This window comes from Heliangelus exortis, chromosome 10 (assembly GCF_036169615.1).
Source record: "Heliangelus exortis chromosome 10, bHelExo1.hap1, whole genome shotgun sequence".
NCBI lineage: Eukaryota > Metazoa > Chordata > Aves > Apodiformes > Trochilidae > Heliangelus > Heliangelus exortis.
In genome coordinates this window covers 9,922,301-9,939,934 of record NC_092431.1, presented here as the reverse complement: position 1 = coordinate 9,939,934, position 17,634 = coordinate 9,922,301, and the positions used below count along the sequence as shown (strand labels likewise).

Genomic DNA, 17,634 nt, shown 5'->3' with positions numbered 1-17,634 from the left:
TTTATTTTTTTGGGTTTTTTTAAATTTCTTTTGAAGTGTGGGCCAAATAGATCCCAGCTGGCCTTTGCAAAACCCTATTTTATTTGTGGGATACCAGCTGATAATGGCACCTTTTTTGAATGCAGACTGGGCCTGTTTGCTCTGGAAAGACAATTAAAATAGATATATAGATAATTGGCCTTTTTAGAACCACATTGTAACACAGTAGCTAACTGCAAAAGGTGAAGTTGAAAGGACTACAATTCTGCTTAAATTATGGGGGAGAATTTTATTGCTGAAAGCCTGATGTGAGGCTCACAGAAGGTGACAACACTACTGGGTTTGAATCAAGTTATTATCTGGACCAGAGAAGGAAAGGCAGATAATTGATTGGCATATTTTTCTGCATCTAAGTACACTGACGATTGGGTGTGGTGATCTTGGAGATCTTTTCTAACAGTGACAATTCTGTAATTCTTTGAATTGCCATTTTATCAAAAATATGTCAGGAGGAGAATAATGGTGAAGCTATGGAGAAGTGTTTTAAGCTAATTATGTTTCCTGGGTCATTCTTGTGATATAACTATAGCAGTGATTATTTTTACGTTTAGTATTTCTAAAGGCAGCTTCACTACATGAAGTGTTGTGTTTATGTGGGTGTGTTAAAATTAGTCACTACTAGATTTATTATTTTTTGGCTAGTCTGGAGTCATGCGGCCTCATGAACTTTGTACAGGGACCAAAATTTAAGGCAGATATTTTGAGCAGAGGAGGAACATCATCAATTTGGTGTGATTTGCCAGAGAAGTTATAGAATTTATCCTTCATAGATTTGGTCTGGGAAGATTAACAAAATCTTGCTGGTGTTATCTCATAGATGCTTTTGAGTTTCTTGTCCACACAATTTTGATAGGTAAGGTATGGACATAATTTGACATTTACACAGGAGAAATAAGGCTGTGTTTTCCTGAATATATTATGGCTTTTTTTGTCTTTTAGATAATTCTTGTGAGCTCTTCCCATAATGACCGTGACCAAAGCCTATTCATAAGCACGGATGAAGGAGCCACTTTCCAGAAACAACCCATTACTTTCTTTGTGGAAACTCTTATTTTTCACCCAAAAGAAGAAGATAAAGTACTTGCTTACACGAAGGAAGCCAAGGTAAACTTGAAGTTACCGCATTTGTCTGAAATTTAGGAATTACTTTGTTAAGGAGATAGGAAACTGTTCTGATATACCAATTAGTGTTGCATTTTGCAAAATATAAGTTGCCCAGAAGGGAAAAATATCCTGGTTTTGAGATTCATTTAAATATTTATTGTCATTGTGTCCAAATCTTTGTGTTTTTGGTAATTTCAATCCTGGCATTTTAGCTGATACCAGTATTTATCCTCCTTCATACTGGTGTTAGATAGTACCTCTGAAATGTGCTCCTTCCCAGAAAGTGACCATAAGCATTTGCATTGTAATTTATAGTGTAGCAGAAAGTTAATGAAGCTGAAATAGTGCTTCCAAAGGCTGTTCATGGGATCTAAAATAAAGTAATATAAAATAAACAGCATAGTCCTATAGCAGAATAGGGTTTGGGGAATCAGTGAATCTGTAGAAATGTAGGCTAATTCTCTCTTATGATGTTATCACTTTCTGATTCAGGACTTGTATCATGGGATTTGTAAATTTTTACCATCATTGAGAGATCTGGTTAAATTATAAACTTTTTTTTTCTGGGTGGGTTAGATTAAGCACTGATGAGTGTGCACACAGTCTGTAAGTGTGTAGTTCATTTTAAAATAAGATTGCAAGGGCTTACACTAAACCAAACTGTTTATTCATAAGCACCCAGACTGCAGTCTTAAATGTGTGTGAGGGAAGGCAATTTGGGTTTGGAGAGGGGGGGAAGATTTGGTTTGCTTTGGTCTTTTCGGCCTCTACTGCACAAGCATCACTGTTCTAATGGTGGGAATACTCTCATTTTCTTCTGAAATTTATCCATGACAAAAGTATATTCCCTTTTTCATGTGCCAGTGTTGTCCCTTATTCTGAATAGCTCTTTTCCCTTTTGCCAAGGACCTCTGAATTCTTGGCTTTCTTTGTAGCTTCGACACCAGGGTTAGGGCAGCACATTAAATGATTGTTTCTTACAGATTTATAAAAGGCTGCTGAGGCAGACAGCTAGCTGATCAGGTCCACCCTTTTCGAAAAATTGTTGAAGCAATTGTTTTCTCTTCTGTAATGCCTGTGGTGACAAATGTTGGATGAGGTGAGAAGCTTAGGTTCTTTGTCGTACATCATCTAACCCATTCAAAGCCACATCCTTCCCTCCCATCTGATTGCTATGAAACAGACTGGATGCAGCAGTCCCTAGCCCACATACTCAAACTAAGATCGCAAAGTTATCAGGCAAATCAGGAGCTTGGCTCTGCAGCCCTATCATTGGCACATTTAATTCTGAGGGCAAAGACTTTTTGATCCTTGATCGCTTCTGTCTGTCTTGTCTGGGTGAATGCTGAAGGGAGCAACCTGAGTCCTGACTGCAGCAGAACAGGGCTCAGCCATCCTGAAGGGAGGAGGAGCTGGGATATACTGTTTTATCTAACTCAAAATGTAGTAAACTTATCCATAGAATTTATGCTGAGATATGTTACCTCAGCCTTTAGCTTTTAAAATTAGAATTTTTCTGTAGGAAAACATAATAATACATAATTATGGGTGGTTTTTTTGGTTTGGTTTGGTTTGGTTTTTTCATTTGTCATTAAACATGTCTTTTTAAAACAAAAACATTTCTTACTAGTCCTCAAAAGACACTTTCCCCCAGTGACTGAACTGCCGCCTTATTCCCATATCAATGAAAAAATTTTACTTGCCTTTTTTTTCTGCATTAGAGATATTAAGAGACAACCCATCATATGCAAATGGGATCAAATAAGAAATGCTTACAACAGCAGGGGACTTTAAATCTCTCTTTTTAGAAGTCTGACAGATATTTCCTATTTTAACTAGAAGAGACATATTATAAAGAAAAATGCTGAAGGAGAGATATTTCTGAATAGCTATTTTATATCCGACTTTATTCTGGGAGAAAAAAGCTTTCATGTATACTCTTGATAACCATCCATATCATTAGCATTTGGTTTTTTTACTTGGGGTGAACTGTTCAGAGGGCAGGTGAAGCTGGAGACCTCCTCTCCAGGCCATCTTCTGCTCTCTGCTGAGTGACCATTTCTCACAGGTCACAAACTGGTATCCAGGAAGCAAGCATCTCTCCTCATCAAATCTCTTAAGCATTTCCTGAATATCTTTTGGTCCTATTTTAGCAGAGTTTTAAATCCATTAAATTCCTCACTTAAAACTATTTTTGATGGAATTAAGGCTTGAAGCATGAAGGAAACATTTGTGCTTGTCTGGACAATAAACAGGAAGGAGAAGAAAAATGTTCTTTTTCATGTGCCATGTAGCCATGCTGAGCTAAAAAACAATCTGACTCAAAATGAACAGTGAATTTTTTCCTGGTAAACAAGAAGTCATTGTCATGGAGTTTTTATGATATTTTAAAAGATTTTCTCTACAATAGGCTATTACTTTGAAAAACATTGTAGATAGTGCCTGATAATGATTTTTTTTTTTTTTTTTTAATTGGCGTGCAGTCTGGCATTTTAATACTGACGTAGATCCTGTCTTTGAAGATGTACTTCATTAACAGTTTTTCTTTTTTCTTTTGTAGGTTTATGTATCAATTGATTTGGGGAAAAATTGGAATCTTCTGCAGGAACGAGTTTCAAAAGATCATATTTTTTGGTAAGAAGTCTGTTATTTTCCAAATAAAAAAAAAAAATGGCAAAAGTATTACATCAAGGAAGGTGTTTCCAAAGACACTGCTAGGGACAGTATGAGACATGGCACCTTTTGTAGATGAGGAATGGCAGTGTTGCTGCATGCACTGCTGCAGATTCCTACTCATGCCACAGTTCATGCTGACTGTCAGCAGATAAGAGGGTCTGTATCTGTGGAGCTCAAGATTTAAAGAAAGCTGTAATGTCCAAAGAAATTTTTCTTTGGTCTAGTGGTGAAATTGATCTTTAGAAAGGAGAGCAGTCTTATTATAGAGAAAAATCTATAACATTTTTTTAAGAGAGGCTGAATCAGACCCATTAACTGGAGTATAGAAAAAATTGGACTATTACTGAAACTGGTGAAAAAGGTGACTTTATTGACTACACATATGTAGGCAGCAAGTGCCCGGACGGTGCCCGCCCCGCCTGTGCCCAGCTGGGGCTAGCCCAGGCGCGCATGCCCGGGTTCGGTAGGGGGTGGTTTCCTGAGAGAATTCCAGAGCCGGACGGATCGAAGTTAGCTCCTGATACTAATCCGAACCAGCACTAGCTCGACTGACTCTGTTCGCGAACCGAGCTCGCGCCCGCAGCGAGATTCCTCTCACGCAGCACACATACATCAAATTATTTTATTTTGCAGTATCTCAAAATGTTTAAGAAGTGACTTAAGCAGGTGGCAAATATGTTTGAAGAATAAGTCAGTGTCTGGTTTTTTATACAAATTAAATTAATTCAGACAGTGTATAACTTCTTTTACACCAAAATTTTATCCTTTACTAGTATTCTCAGTTTATTTTATATTTAAATATGGTTTGTTTGCACTCTCAGCATTTATGACTTCTATGGAAAAAGCCAGAGAATTTCACATTTTACTTCAGCACCTAAGTTTGGACTGTGCATAAATGTATCATAACCAATAATTGGTATTTTTGTTACTGAATTAGGAGTACTAACATAGTAGACACAACTGTTCCCTGAATCACTTTTGATTTGAGTTCCAGAAGGAGCCTGATTTATTTTAGTTATGTAATTACCCACAGGGACTTGTGAGAGTACAACAGAGAGATATGAGGATGATTAAGGGACTGGAACACCTGCTTTATGAAGAAAGGCTGAGAGACCTGGGGCTTTTTAGTCTGGAGGGGAGAAAACTGAGAGGGCATCTAATTAATGTGTATAAATATATGAGGGCTGGGTGTCAAGAAGGATGGGACAACCTCTTCTCACTTGCCCTGTGATAGGATGAGGGGTAATGGATAGAGCAAGATAGAGCACGAGAAGGTCCACCTCAACATGAGAAAGAATTTTTTTACTGTAAGGGTTACAGAGCCCTGGAACAGGCTTCATAGAGAGGTTGTGGAGTCTCCTTCTCTGGAGATCCTATCATCATCCTATCTGGATGCATTCCTGAGTGACCTGCCCTGGGTTTGATCCGTCTCTGGCAGGGGGATTGGACTCAATGATCTTCAGAGGTCCCTTCCAACCCCTGACATTCTGTGATTCTGTGATACGTCTGTGGAGCCCTATCTGGTTTTCATCAATATTTGTGGTGTTGTCAGTATCAAATGGATTAATCTGATCTTATTTGCAACACTTGTAATGTGTTTGGCTATCATGCTGTGATCCTCCTTGTTCTTCGGGTAGTTGCTTTTCTATTGAGTTGAAGTAGACACTCATCCTGGCTATAATCAGGGGAAAACCAAACCAAACAAACCCCCACGCTGCTTAAACTTCTGGTGTAGAGGGTAAAAAGTGTGCAGAGCTGCTAGAATACCTGCAGATACATTGGTTGCTTGCCCAAAATGTAACCTGGAGAGTCCCAAGGTGTGCTGGTGTCTGTGCTGCTGCTGAAGGTGGGCAAGGGGGAGGTTATAACCTTGGGCAACCTACTGACTGTCTGTACTTTCAGAAAACCAGTCTGTGGGTTTGCAATAACACCCACCTGATTTACTCTCATTTGTCTCAACATTTTCTTGTTGAAATACCTGAATCAGCCTCACGCTGTTTACTTGGTTCTGTAAAATATAGCCATATTGAAGAACTTTCTTCTACACAGCAGCTGTAGTTTCACAGGCAATACACTACCATGTGAAAGGTTGTAACCATTTAGAAGTAACATAGTGGGCCAGAACAGTCATATCTGATTTATAACCAATTTTTCTTTAGTAAAGATTATGTGGGTTCTAAATCAGGAAGACATGTGGCTCTCTGTCTTTAATAATTTTTTTTTTCCGAATGTATGAGGTTTGAAAACTGTCAAAGTCACTACCAGATAAGGAACAACAGTGGAAGCTTCTCTCTTGCAGACTTAGTTAATGGTGTTTTCTTACCCGAGTCTAGTTATATTTAGCACATTTAAATTACAAAAAATGTAGCATATCACTTAAATATGTCAGTTTTTCTCTGACTCAAAAGGTCTGTCAACGGTTTTTTGTATATAAGAACTAAAGCCATCTAGTTCATGTTTAATATTGTCTGTATTTTGCTGTGAATCAGAATCCCTATGCTTCCTTATATTGTTTAGACATAAGCAGGGAGCTTCCATAGGAATAATTCCTCTGTAGTACTTCAAAGTCATGGTTGTTCTTAAATGTGACGTTCCTCTCAGATAAAAATAATAAATTCTAAGAGTCTGTAAAACAGTTAGAAATAGTCACTAGGTTTTTGGTTTCCCCTTTTTGATACATTGACCATTCTATGGTCTGACCGAGAACTATCAGTCAGTAACAGAAAGGAGTTGGGAGCAGAAGTTTAGTTCCTCACCAGTACCGAATGATCTGTCTATAAACTTCCATAAGAGTAAAGACAAATAAATATAAATTTACTTCTAATATCATTTGGAACATTGCGATATATAAAGAACCTGCTGCAAGTGGAGGGTTGCTTTCAAGTGTTCTGGACAATCCCTGAAGTATGTTTGCAGATTTAATGAATGCAATTTGGTATTTCTTGATTGTGGAACTAATGGAAATACTACTAGTATCAGTTCAAAGTGTCTACTACCATCTCTATTTTAGGAATAGAGAATAGTTTCTTCCCATCTGTGATAAAGTGTGGCATTTTCTTACCCTCTCTCAGCCATTTTCCTTTGTTATTTTCCTACTTTGTTTTGTTTATTCTTTTGGAAGTAGAGAAGTAATTTTAATTCTTCTAACATTGTAATTCAAAACAAAACAAAAAAAAAATTGTGTCAACCTTTAGAAAATATTTTTTTAATCTCTGTATAAACAGTGGCTAAAAAAGTTTCTGCATGTTTGGTGGTTTGGGTTTTTTTTTGTTGTTGGTTTTTTTTGTTGTTTTTTGTTTGGTTTTTTTTATTTATTTGTGAAAAGATTTAATTTTAAACAAATTCTTGTGATGTAAAATTAAAAAAACTTTGATCACCATTACCAGTTTTACTGCTGCATATAAGCTGTAGCTGGTCATACAGTGTTGCCCCAATGTGATGATTTCTCTTTAAGGGATGTTATAGTACCAACTTTTCAATGAATTTTTTCAGTTATTGGTGTATTTGTTGGAGGGAATGCAAAGAGTTTGATTTAGAAATAGAATATGGCCTATGCCAGTCAAACATTAAATACCCACACATGACATGGTATATAATTGGTTTTATATATCAAACCCGTTAAAAAAAAAAAGAAAAAAAAAGTATTATGTGGCAATCCTTGAGAAGAAGATAGAGTACTGCAGTTTGAGATTCCTCTGGCTCTGCTGCTATTTTTAGTCCCCAGGGCATATTCACCAGTTAAGTTTCTTTTGATTTCTCAAAATAGAGCTTAGTAATACGTAAGTGAGGAACAGGTTGTGAATCAGCTGTCTACAGCAGCACAAAAATACCCCAGGATAGAAAGTCATGAATCAGTAATTACCAGAGAATTAGGCACATTTTCTTTATGACTGTCTATAGGCTTAGTAATGCTTTATCCTTGACTCACTTGGGTATGTGGATCCTCTGCTATGCATATCTGTTTCTCTTATTTTTAGCTATAGCTTCTCCATTTTCATGAGAAGTGACAAATTAAAAATAAAAAATGATGAGTTTATTTGGGTAGAACAGTTGTCAGGAGACCAAAGTTCTTTTCTCATAATGAAATCCTAGCAGAGTAATCAATCAAAGCCATAGTCATTGGTGTCAGGTGTAGCCGGTTCCTGGCTATTCAAGTGTCAGGCGCAAGAGGGGGTTTCAGTCATGTTATGCCCTGAAGGAGAAAGAAATGCAAAGAGGATTTCATTGAGCATTAAATGTTTAATTTTGTGTGAAAGGCTCTTGTGTGGTAAGCCAAGAGTCTGTGTGGGCAGTCATTCTTATGTTTAACTTAATCACTTGGGATAGTATTTGTTTCTGTTTCTATCTGAGTGGCTTTTGTGGCCAGGTTTGGTCACAGGGGTGTTCAGGGTTTCTTTGAGAAGAGACCAGGAGCTTGCCCCCATGTCAGGCAAAGCCAGTTCCAGCTGTTTCCAAGACAGACCCACCATGGGTCACAGCTGAGCCTGTGAGTGACGCTCGTGGCACCTCTGCTTACATATTTACTAGAGGGTAAAAAAAGCTGCTCACAACATCTGTGATAGAAAAATGTGAGAAAAACAGCCCTGTGGACACTAAGGTCAGTGAAGGAGCAGGAGGAGGAGGAGGAGGAGGTGGTGGTGGTGTTCCAGGGGCTGGAGCAGAGATTTCCCTGCAGCCTGTGGTGAGCCAGGCTGTTCCCCTGCAGCCCATACAGGTCCATGGTGGAGCAGATAATCTACCTGTAGCCTGTGGAGGACCCCATACTGGAGCAGGTGGATCTCCCTGAAGAAGGAGGCTGCATCCCTATGGAGAGCCCAAGCAGGAGCAGGCTCCTGGTAGAACTTGTAGAGGTTGTGGAGAGAGGAGCCCTTGCTGGGGCAGGTTTGCTGGCAGGACTGCTGACCCTCTGGGGGACCCACATTAGAGCAATCTGTTCCTGAAGGGCTGCACCCCTTGGAAATGACCCATGTGGAGCAGTTCATAAAGAGTTCATAAAGAACTGCAGTCTGTGAGAAGGACTAAGGTTGGGGAAGTGTGTGGAGGATTTGTCTGCCATGGGAGGGACTCCATCCTGGAGCAGAGGAAGAGTGTGAAGAGTCCTCCCCCTCAGGAGGAAGAAGTGGCAGAGACAAGATGTGATACAGCTCCCACTGCCTCTCCCCCTGCACTGCTGGAGGGGAGGAAGTAGGGAAATAGGGAATGAAACTGTGCCTGGGAAGAAGGTATGGGTTAAGGGGAAGGGTTTTTTTAGTTCATTTTTTTTTCTCACTATCCTATTCTGTTATTAATTGGCAATAAATTAAATTAATCTTCCACAAGTCCTCCTGTTTGTCCATGAGGGTAACTGGGCAATCTGCTGGACCTTATCTCTACTCACAAGCTTTTTATCTTATTTTCTCCCTGTGTGCTGTCCTGTTAAGAAGGGGGATTGATAGAGTGGCTTGCTGGGTACCTTTTGGCCAGCCAAGGTTAACCCATTTCAATGACAAACCACTCCAGCTCTGCTGTTTGGACAAAGGTGGCAGGGAGAGTGTTTTTATTAAAAATCACACAAATATAAGGAGTAAATATGGAGCAGCACACATTGGCCACGTAGGGCATTGCCTGACCCATTAAAGGTGTGTCTTTCAAAGCAGATGCAAAGACAGCAAGGACTGAAACACAAATTAGCCATAATAAAACATATTTTTAGCTTTTATGAATCAAATCAGTTCTGTCTCCCTGAGTAATCAGGCTGCCAAGAGTCAATGCCATTTTAAGCTACTTGGTGTAAACATTTTCATGCTTTTGACTTGCTTTCTAGGCAAGGCAGTGCCCTCTAAGCCACTTGCTATAAATCAGTCAGTATAAGCTGAGTATTTGTTACCTTCTGGATAAACTTCAGAGATTATGAGAGGGGCAGACTGAGGAGACTGGCACATTTTCAGGTGGCCTTTGATTGGAGGCTCCTGCAGAGCAGCAAGCAGGCTTGATTTGATTTGGGTTTGTTTTCAGATGTCTTGATTGAAGATGTCTCTTCATTAATATGCACCCAAATGAACTGCATCAAATATTTAACAACTGGAGGTAGAGAAGATCTATTTCCATAGCAGACTGCTTGATTAGTGTTTGTGGACAACTGTTCCCCTGTAAAATGAGCCTGGACTACTGGAAACAAAGCAATGTTTCCTGCTGGAAGTAAAATACGAATCATACTTATCTAAGGGACTGATGCTTAGGATCCACATTGTGAGATGTGTATTATTACCTGTCAGCTATCATTTTTGTTGATGTATATTACATACATATCAACCTTTTGCTGAGTATTGGTATTTTTCTAATACTGCATACAACTGGAGTTAGAAGGTACTAGGGCCCTTTATGAAGAAAGGTAGCTGAATAACTAAGAAAAGAAAGAAAAAATATTATTAAAGTCATGCCAAAGTCCTCATCATGGGAATTCTTAACAGAAAATTCTAAATTTTTAGCTATCATGTTTATATAAAATTACACAATACCTAATAGTTATATAAATGGAATACACATATATACACAGACCGAGGTAGATAAAGAGAGCTTCTTAGTCCCCTCTGTTGCAGCATTTTGATGCTGCTCTAATGCTGTTCAGGTCCTGGAATTACCCAGTGGATCACTAATTCAGAGATGTGAAGACTTAGGTCATACAACAGCTAATATTTCAGGAAAACTTCCCTGAAATAAAAGAAAAAAAACTTATGCATATGGAAGGGCTCTGGTATCCCTCAGTCCTTAATGGAAAAAAATGTGTCCTGCTCTCCCATGGAGCTTTATGACATAAACTATCAGACATGCACAAAGGCTGCACCAGGGCTAAGGCAGCCTCCCCTCTGCACCACCACAAGGGATTATCTTGCAGCTTTTTTTTTCCACCGGGCTGGTGCTCAGCTGCTGGCACGATCTGGTAATACAGGAAACAGAAAACTAATTCCTGCAAAAGGTTGTCAAATTCCATTATGCAGGACTGCTTTTGCCAAGAGGATGAAAATGGTGTAAGACAGGCACAAGGGAGATGGTGGGAACTTGTCTTCACAGGAAAGCAAAGCAGCATATGTAAACTGCCTGTATTTATGCCACCCTACAATCAAGTTGGGCTATTTTAATTGTGAATTGTTGTAACCATGCTGTTACATGAATTGAAATGCTTGCGTGTTGCTCTTGTTTTATGCTGCATAGTACACTCAGACAAGAGATAATTCTTTTCCTAGAGGAAAACCTGTCTGATCTAAAATTAAAGGTAGCCTGAAATGGATTGGGAATTTTAGTGGATGAATATAAACATCTAGGCCTACTCCTAAATGTTTGTAAATCTGAGTAAAGTGACTTTGGAGTTTGGAAACTATTCTGTAGCTTTCATTCAAAACTAGACTCTCAGGGTGTAACATTTTCAGTGAGTACAGAGTCTTGGCTGTTACAGCTTATCTATATAGAGTAATGAAAAATGCAAAGTCTGGTTTTGAAATATTATGTAAGTTGTGCCTTTTAGAATGGATAAACTCTGCACTTAAAGAGTGCATCTCACCTGTTAGATTTGTAGAAAGTTAGAGATCTACAGGTCTTTTAATGATCTTCTCTTTTGCCAGCATTGTGGCTTACATCTTCCTAAGGCCACCATGGTGTTAGGCACTGCCCAGTGCTGGAACCTGTCACCTTCAATGGGACTGTGAAGTAGTGAGGGAGAGAGGCAAGGCTGGAGACAACAGAATGTGACAGCTTAAGGTGGTAGAGCAATAAAAAGCAAATTGTCCAACTGCAGCCCAGACCTCTTGTCTTAAACCTTCTTTATAGTCAATGGACACCCTGGAAGGTGATCCAACTGGTTTGAGAACAGAGGACTTACCTTTAGAAAGAGCTGTTCTGGTTAATAAATGATAGTTTTAAAAGGAGGGGTATAAGAAATCTCTGAACTTCACAGGAAAAGATTTATTAGTTTTTCCTGCCTCTGTTAAAAAACCTTCATTGTGATTTATTAAAATTAACAAACCAACAAAAACCAACAAAACAAAAAACACCAACAAAACAACATAAATGAAAAAAAAAGTATGAATGGGAAGCTTTCATTTTCTGTATCCATGCAGTGTTTCTTAAAACAGATCAGTTGCAACCTCTTGCAATAAAAGATTACACTGGAAGCAAGATTAGAGGCTACTTGGGCCAGCTGCCACTGTCAGGAGGAACCCAGTATGCATGAGATCATTGCCACTTCTGAGCTATTGAAATACAAGAAGTTAAACATATTGACAAATATCTCAAACTGTGCTTATGAAATTGTGTTTGATAAATTATACATCCAAATAATTGTTTCAGATGTACTCAAAAAACTATCTTTGCATTTTTAATGCTGATCAACATGTCAGCCTAAGCCTTATAAAATTTCAGCCCTAACTTTTCTGTTAGTTTGTGGTTCAGCTGCATGGGATACAGCACAAAAAGTTAAATATTCAGCAAGCATCATTTTCTTCCTTCAAAAAGGTGACTGCAGAGTTGATAGCATGTTTGGTGATGTGAATATCTAGAAAAACATATACAGCAAAAAGTTCATAGATCCTTTCCCTCTGCATATATATATATATATATATATATATTCTTATCAGACCTCAGTAAGTACAGGATCATCTCTGACTTAGTGTTTTGCCTCTGAAATGCTAGAATAGTTTGTGTCTCAGAGACTAACTTCTTAATAAAACCAAGATTTTTCCATATATTTACTAAAAAATTCTCTCAACCCTTCCTTCTTTGTACTGATCATTTATCTTATTAGAGAAAAACAGCATATGTGATTATTTCTGGTTGTTATGCAGCAGTGGAAATCATCCAGTCTCTTCCCTCTGGCCTGCATTCCCAAGGAGCCACCAATTATTGAGTCTGAGTTTTAACATCTCATAAATCAGTGCTATTAAAATCATTAAACAATGATGTAATTTCAATCCAAAGTATAGTTTTATTACATTTTATTAATAATAATTGTATCAAAATTATATTTTTCTCTTAAGTAATTTAAGAGGAATTTTTAATATCTTCATCCAGCTGCGCTTTTTCACTTAATGTATCTCCTTTGCACGACTTCAGCTCACATCTGCTGACATGATGGACTCTTACCATGCCAGTGAAGAGTGATGTAGCTGTGGGAGTGGGGCTGGATTCTGCTCTGCTTAGTGACAGCACAACTGTCAGCTCAAAGCTTTCTCTGCAGAGTCTGCCTGCCTAATGACAATGGAAGGGCCAGAAAAAGCACAGCTGGGGCTGCTGTTCCCAGGTTGGGATGAAAGCCCCGAGGGTAGAAAATTCATCTTTTGGCTGAGCATATTTGACATGGGAGATATTAAGAGAAAATCAGCCTGTATTCCCATTACAACTTTTCAAAGTTAAACTGCATTTTGATCAATTTTGACTGAATTTCCATCTCAGGATATTATTCTCAAAATTATTCTTCACTTTTTTCCTTTGTCAAAGCAGAATCTACTCTTCTCTTGAATATACTAAGCAAAGTTTTATCCACTTGTTTGGAAGCCATGGGTCAAGTTCAAGATATTTCTAACCTAATAGAACCTAAGTCTTTTTAAGCACTAAAGCTGCCTTGTTTATGTCAAAAGTAACTGTAAAAAGGTGCTCTACTGCTTGCCAATGCATGTGAGTATATGCATATCTCTGTGTGCATATGTATTTATTGTTATGAAGTTTTGTTGCCAATTTCACACCTATTTCTGTTCCATTCTCCAGCAGATCCCATTTGTATGTGTATGTTAGTAAAAGAGATTCCAAAGAGATTAAAAAAAAAACCAAACATAATGTCAAGTAGAAAAAAAAATGTTAGTAACAGAACATTATAAATGGCATTTATTTTCCTTTCTCAGCTAGAATATTAAAACCGATTAGTATGAAGAATTACATGTATGTATGTATCTTCATATTAGTATGAAGAATTACATGAATCCATGTAATTATTATTCTACAGCTGCCTCTGCATAACTTGATTATATTATGTTCACAGGGCCATTGCTGGAGTTGACGGAGACCCTGATTTAGTTCATATGGAAATCCAGGACCCCAGTGGAGGTATGCAGATGAAAATCAATTGATACCCAGTATATAGTCCATTTCTCTTGTTTTTAGAGAGTTCTTTTTGGGTTATTTTTAAAACTAGTTAGAAGAGAAATTGTGCATGTCAGATTCTCTCTCTGTTTATCTGTAGTCAGCAAAGCTGTCTTTCTATATAAAAATACAGTATAATTTAAAATTTACTTGTTTTCCACCCTAAAGTGAACTGACATCAAGATGCTATGCTCTGTTGAAAGTGTCCATTAATAGTGCAATTCATTCTGGCAGTTAAACATCGAACATTTTTTCCTGATTTGCAAATAAAACTGACAGTGCAGTGTTAGTGCTGGGTAAGTGTCTGTTAAAGTGAATCATTGCATATGTCAATCCTACTGCACTAACCACCATTTCCTCTTTTTGCAATATCCAGTATACTTTGAGACTTCAAAAGCAAAATAAATAAAAGAGCAGATTAGCAATCAGGATGTCCTGTGCTAAAGAGTCACCACGATTCCAAAACCTTGTATAGTTTCTTGTTACCAATTGTACTCTTGAGAGATAATTTAATTCCTTGAAGCAGATCATCTGACTTCCTGTGTGGTCTTAAAAATGTATTGTAAAGTTTGACTTTCCATGATTGCATAGCTTTTCTTCATTTGAGCCCTATTAAAAATGTTGAAATCTGGATGACAAAGTTTCTAAATCTTTTAGCAGTAAGATTTCTGAGGCTTTGTGACTCCTGCACAGCCCCATCAGCTGCTTTGTCTAGAGGCAATATAAGAAGGTTCTTCAGGAGCTGGATGGAAAGATTTTATATTTTCTTTATTTAACAGAAATGACAGGGGAAAAAAATAAAAATCAACTCTCATGAAGTATCTCCTCTCTGAACTACCAGAAAGCTGACTTTGTGCACTTACAGTCAGTACAAGCATTACCATTGATTTTAATGGAAACACCATCTTTTTACTACCTATTGAAAAGGAACTCTAATGCTTGTCATGAGAATTATGAATAGCTACAGGAATTTTCAATGGTTTATTGCTGCTTTTGTTGAAATATCCTGTGGTAATGATTTGGACATAAATAGGAGAACCTGGATTGACTCTAGTTGCCTCATAAAGAGATGCAGATTTTAAAACAAATATTTTTATGTAGTATACTGGTTTGGCCTTTTCTAATTGAAAGTCATGAAGTGTGGAATATATTTTCTATCACACTACAAAATTAATGAAAGACTTACCTGGAGGTGCATTACTTTCTCTTTCATGCTGTACCTGGAACATGGGGACAATCTGGACACAGAATTGCATCTATCACATTTTTGTCACTACACTTGAGAAAGTCACTCAAGTGCTTTGTGCTCAGAAGCTTCTGAGGAAGGGTGAGCTGTACAACGCTTTGAATTGAGAAGGTTTTTGGGCCACAACTGATTTAGGACAAGATTATTGTCTGTGCTCTCTCTGGTAAGAGCAGATTGCATCAAACATGAATCAATGCTGTTCTGACAGCCCAGGGAGAGAGGATATTCCTTGCCCATTGCTAACCAAAGAGGAAGGGGGAGATCATAGCCGCCACTGATGTAAATCAGTCCAGGCTTTTTCAACAAGGTATTGACTCCATGTACAGAAGTCCTGCCCCAATGGAGCAGTTCCAATAGTGTATTAATGGTGTGTCATAACTTTCCTACAGAGCTTTGAAAATAGCCTTTAAAATTCTGCACACTGTCTATTAAATGGAGTCTGATTCTCTTCTCACTCATTACAATTTTGTAAAGGGGTTGATCTATTGACTTCAGTTATGTTGTGTCAGGCTGCCATTTCTCCAAGTGAGTAATTCAGCTCTGTGCATAGGTTGAGTGAGAAAAGCCATTTCTATTATCCCCACCCACGAATGTCTCATTCATCTAACCCTTAGTCTTTCTGGACCAGCAAAATTTGGATAATAACAGGCTGCCTCCCAGGAATGATCTGAACTCTAAGCAGTTAGTATATCCTCAGTACACTGGAGATTGAAAAACTCTTGCATGAGGGTTTAATATAATAATTTCACAACTAACTCAACTGGCAAAGGCAGCACTTTTCTTACATGAATAGCATTTTATACTGCTTCTTTTTGCCTCGATAGCTCTGACATTTGTTTCTGTCTCTCTTCCCTCAGGTTATCGCTACATCACTTGCCAGATTCAAAATTGCTCTGATAAGACAATGAGAGTCCAGTTTGCTGGTGGCACTGATCGGGATTCCCTCACTGTGCAGGATGACTACATATTTCTTCAGGTACTGCCACTTTCTGGAGACAGCAACTTTTCAAATTAAAAAATAAAAATTTTAAACAGGGCATAAACATCGTAATTTAGGAGCCTGCTCCAGAGTGTAAATGGCGATTTATGAAATTGTACGTGGAAAAAAGCCCTCTATGAATCAGAAAAACCAATGCAACCAGTTGCCTATTTACACTAGTGATTTTAATTTATCACTGACCTAACTTTATTAGATGGAATTTTTCAAGTGGATTATGAAGTTCAAAATTACTTTTTTAAAATTCTCTCATGTGTTAGGACCATTTTTGGATCATTTCTGGTACCTCCACAGTACAAAGAGGTTCCCTGAGAAGGGCATCCAAGGAAAGCCACTGAGAGTAGTGGCTCAGTTTCTTCACACAGATTCTTTTGTGCAGAGGGTCTCCTGGGCAAAGATTTTTATATAGTTGTGCTTAGGAAGTGAAAGGGTGAAATGGCTGTAGCTGGGAAGCTTGGAGTGACTTCTGGGAGTGCAAATAACACTGGGATCATTTGGCTCCCAAACCACAAGACCTACCTTCAGAAACCTGGGCTGAAACTCCTCAGTCTTGTGGCACCAAGTACAACTCAGGCACACTTGAAAACTTTTTTGAGACTGTGATTTGAATCTGTCAGAGCTACAAACTTCTGAAAGAAAGATTTCGTCCTACTTGATGGGGGGGGGGTTTGATTTTCCTAGGGAAGTTGCTTGTTTTCCTCAGTGCCCTTTGTTATGGTTTGCTTCCTGCAAAAACATGTTTACTGACTCTTGCAAAAAAGTGATATTGTGGTGATGGATAGCTTTCCCCACCACTGCGTTGGGGTACATCAGATTGGCTTCTTTGCAGCTTTTTCCCATTGTGGCTGTTTCTTCCAAAAGGATCAGTAAATTGGTAAACAGACAAAAGATCTGTCCTCCTCTTGTTTGGCACAGTGGTTTCAAAGGTCCATATTGCTTATAACATTAAGCAATACGAAGAAACAGCAAAATGGATTAGAAAAGGTATTTTTGAGTTTTCAGCTCAAGCCTGGAACCCATGACACCTTGCTCAAAGGTACCATTATAGGCACACTCCAAAATCCATTTCACACCATATAGCCAGTGAGAAGTGTTTTGCACCATCTAAACTTCCAGAGCACTGTGCTCAAAATAGAGGCTACTTCCTCTTCAAGCATTTTGTTCTGCAAGGCTGAACAGGCCTTTATTGCATCTCAGGCTGTCGTTGCTCTACTTTATGCCAGGCATGGGCAAACATGAAATGGAAGTGCACCCTGGAACTGTACAGATAAAGGAATGGTCAGTTGCTACTAGCAAAATGATGCCATTGGTAACATAGTCTGCAGATTTGAGACCTGTCAGTGCCAGTAGAAGAGATGTGCTTAAATTCTACATCAAGAGGAAACATGTCTAATCTTTTCCTTTCAGACTTACTTGCAGTAAATCACAGCATATAATATAAACCTCTACAGTCTGCACTATAAAT

The 17,634-nt window shown here is 38.4% G+C and overlaps 1 protein-coding gene across 4 annotated transcripts in view; it reads left to right on the top strand.

Annotated features, from left to right (window-relative positions):
• Positions 1–17,634, top strand: part of SORCS2 (sortilin related VPS10 domain containing receptor 2) — a 530,032-nt gene that overhangs the window by 426,735 nt on the left and 85,663 nt on the right. For all 4 annotated transcript variants that reach the window (XM_071753437.1, XM_071753435.1, XM_071753436.1 and 1 more), the window contains exons 4-7: positions 979–1,143; positions 3,704–3,777; positions 13,826–13,890; positions 16,030–16,148. In XM_071753437.1, coding sequence (XP_071609538.1) covers positions 979–1,143; positions 3,704–3,777; positions 13,826–13,890; positions 16,030–16,148 — 423 coding nt within the window. The remainder of the gene's footprint in view (positions 1–978; positions 1,144–3,703; positions 3,778–13,825; positions 13,891–16,029; positions 16,149–17,634) is intronic.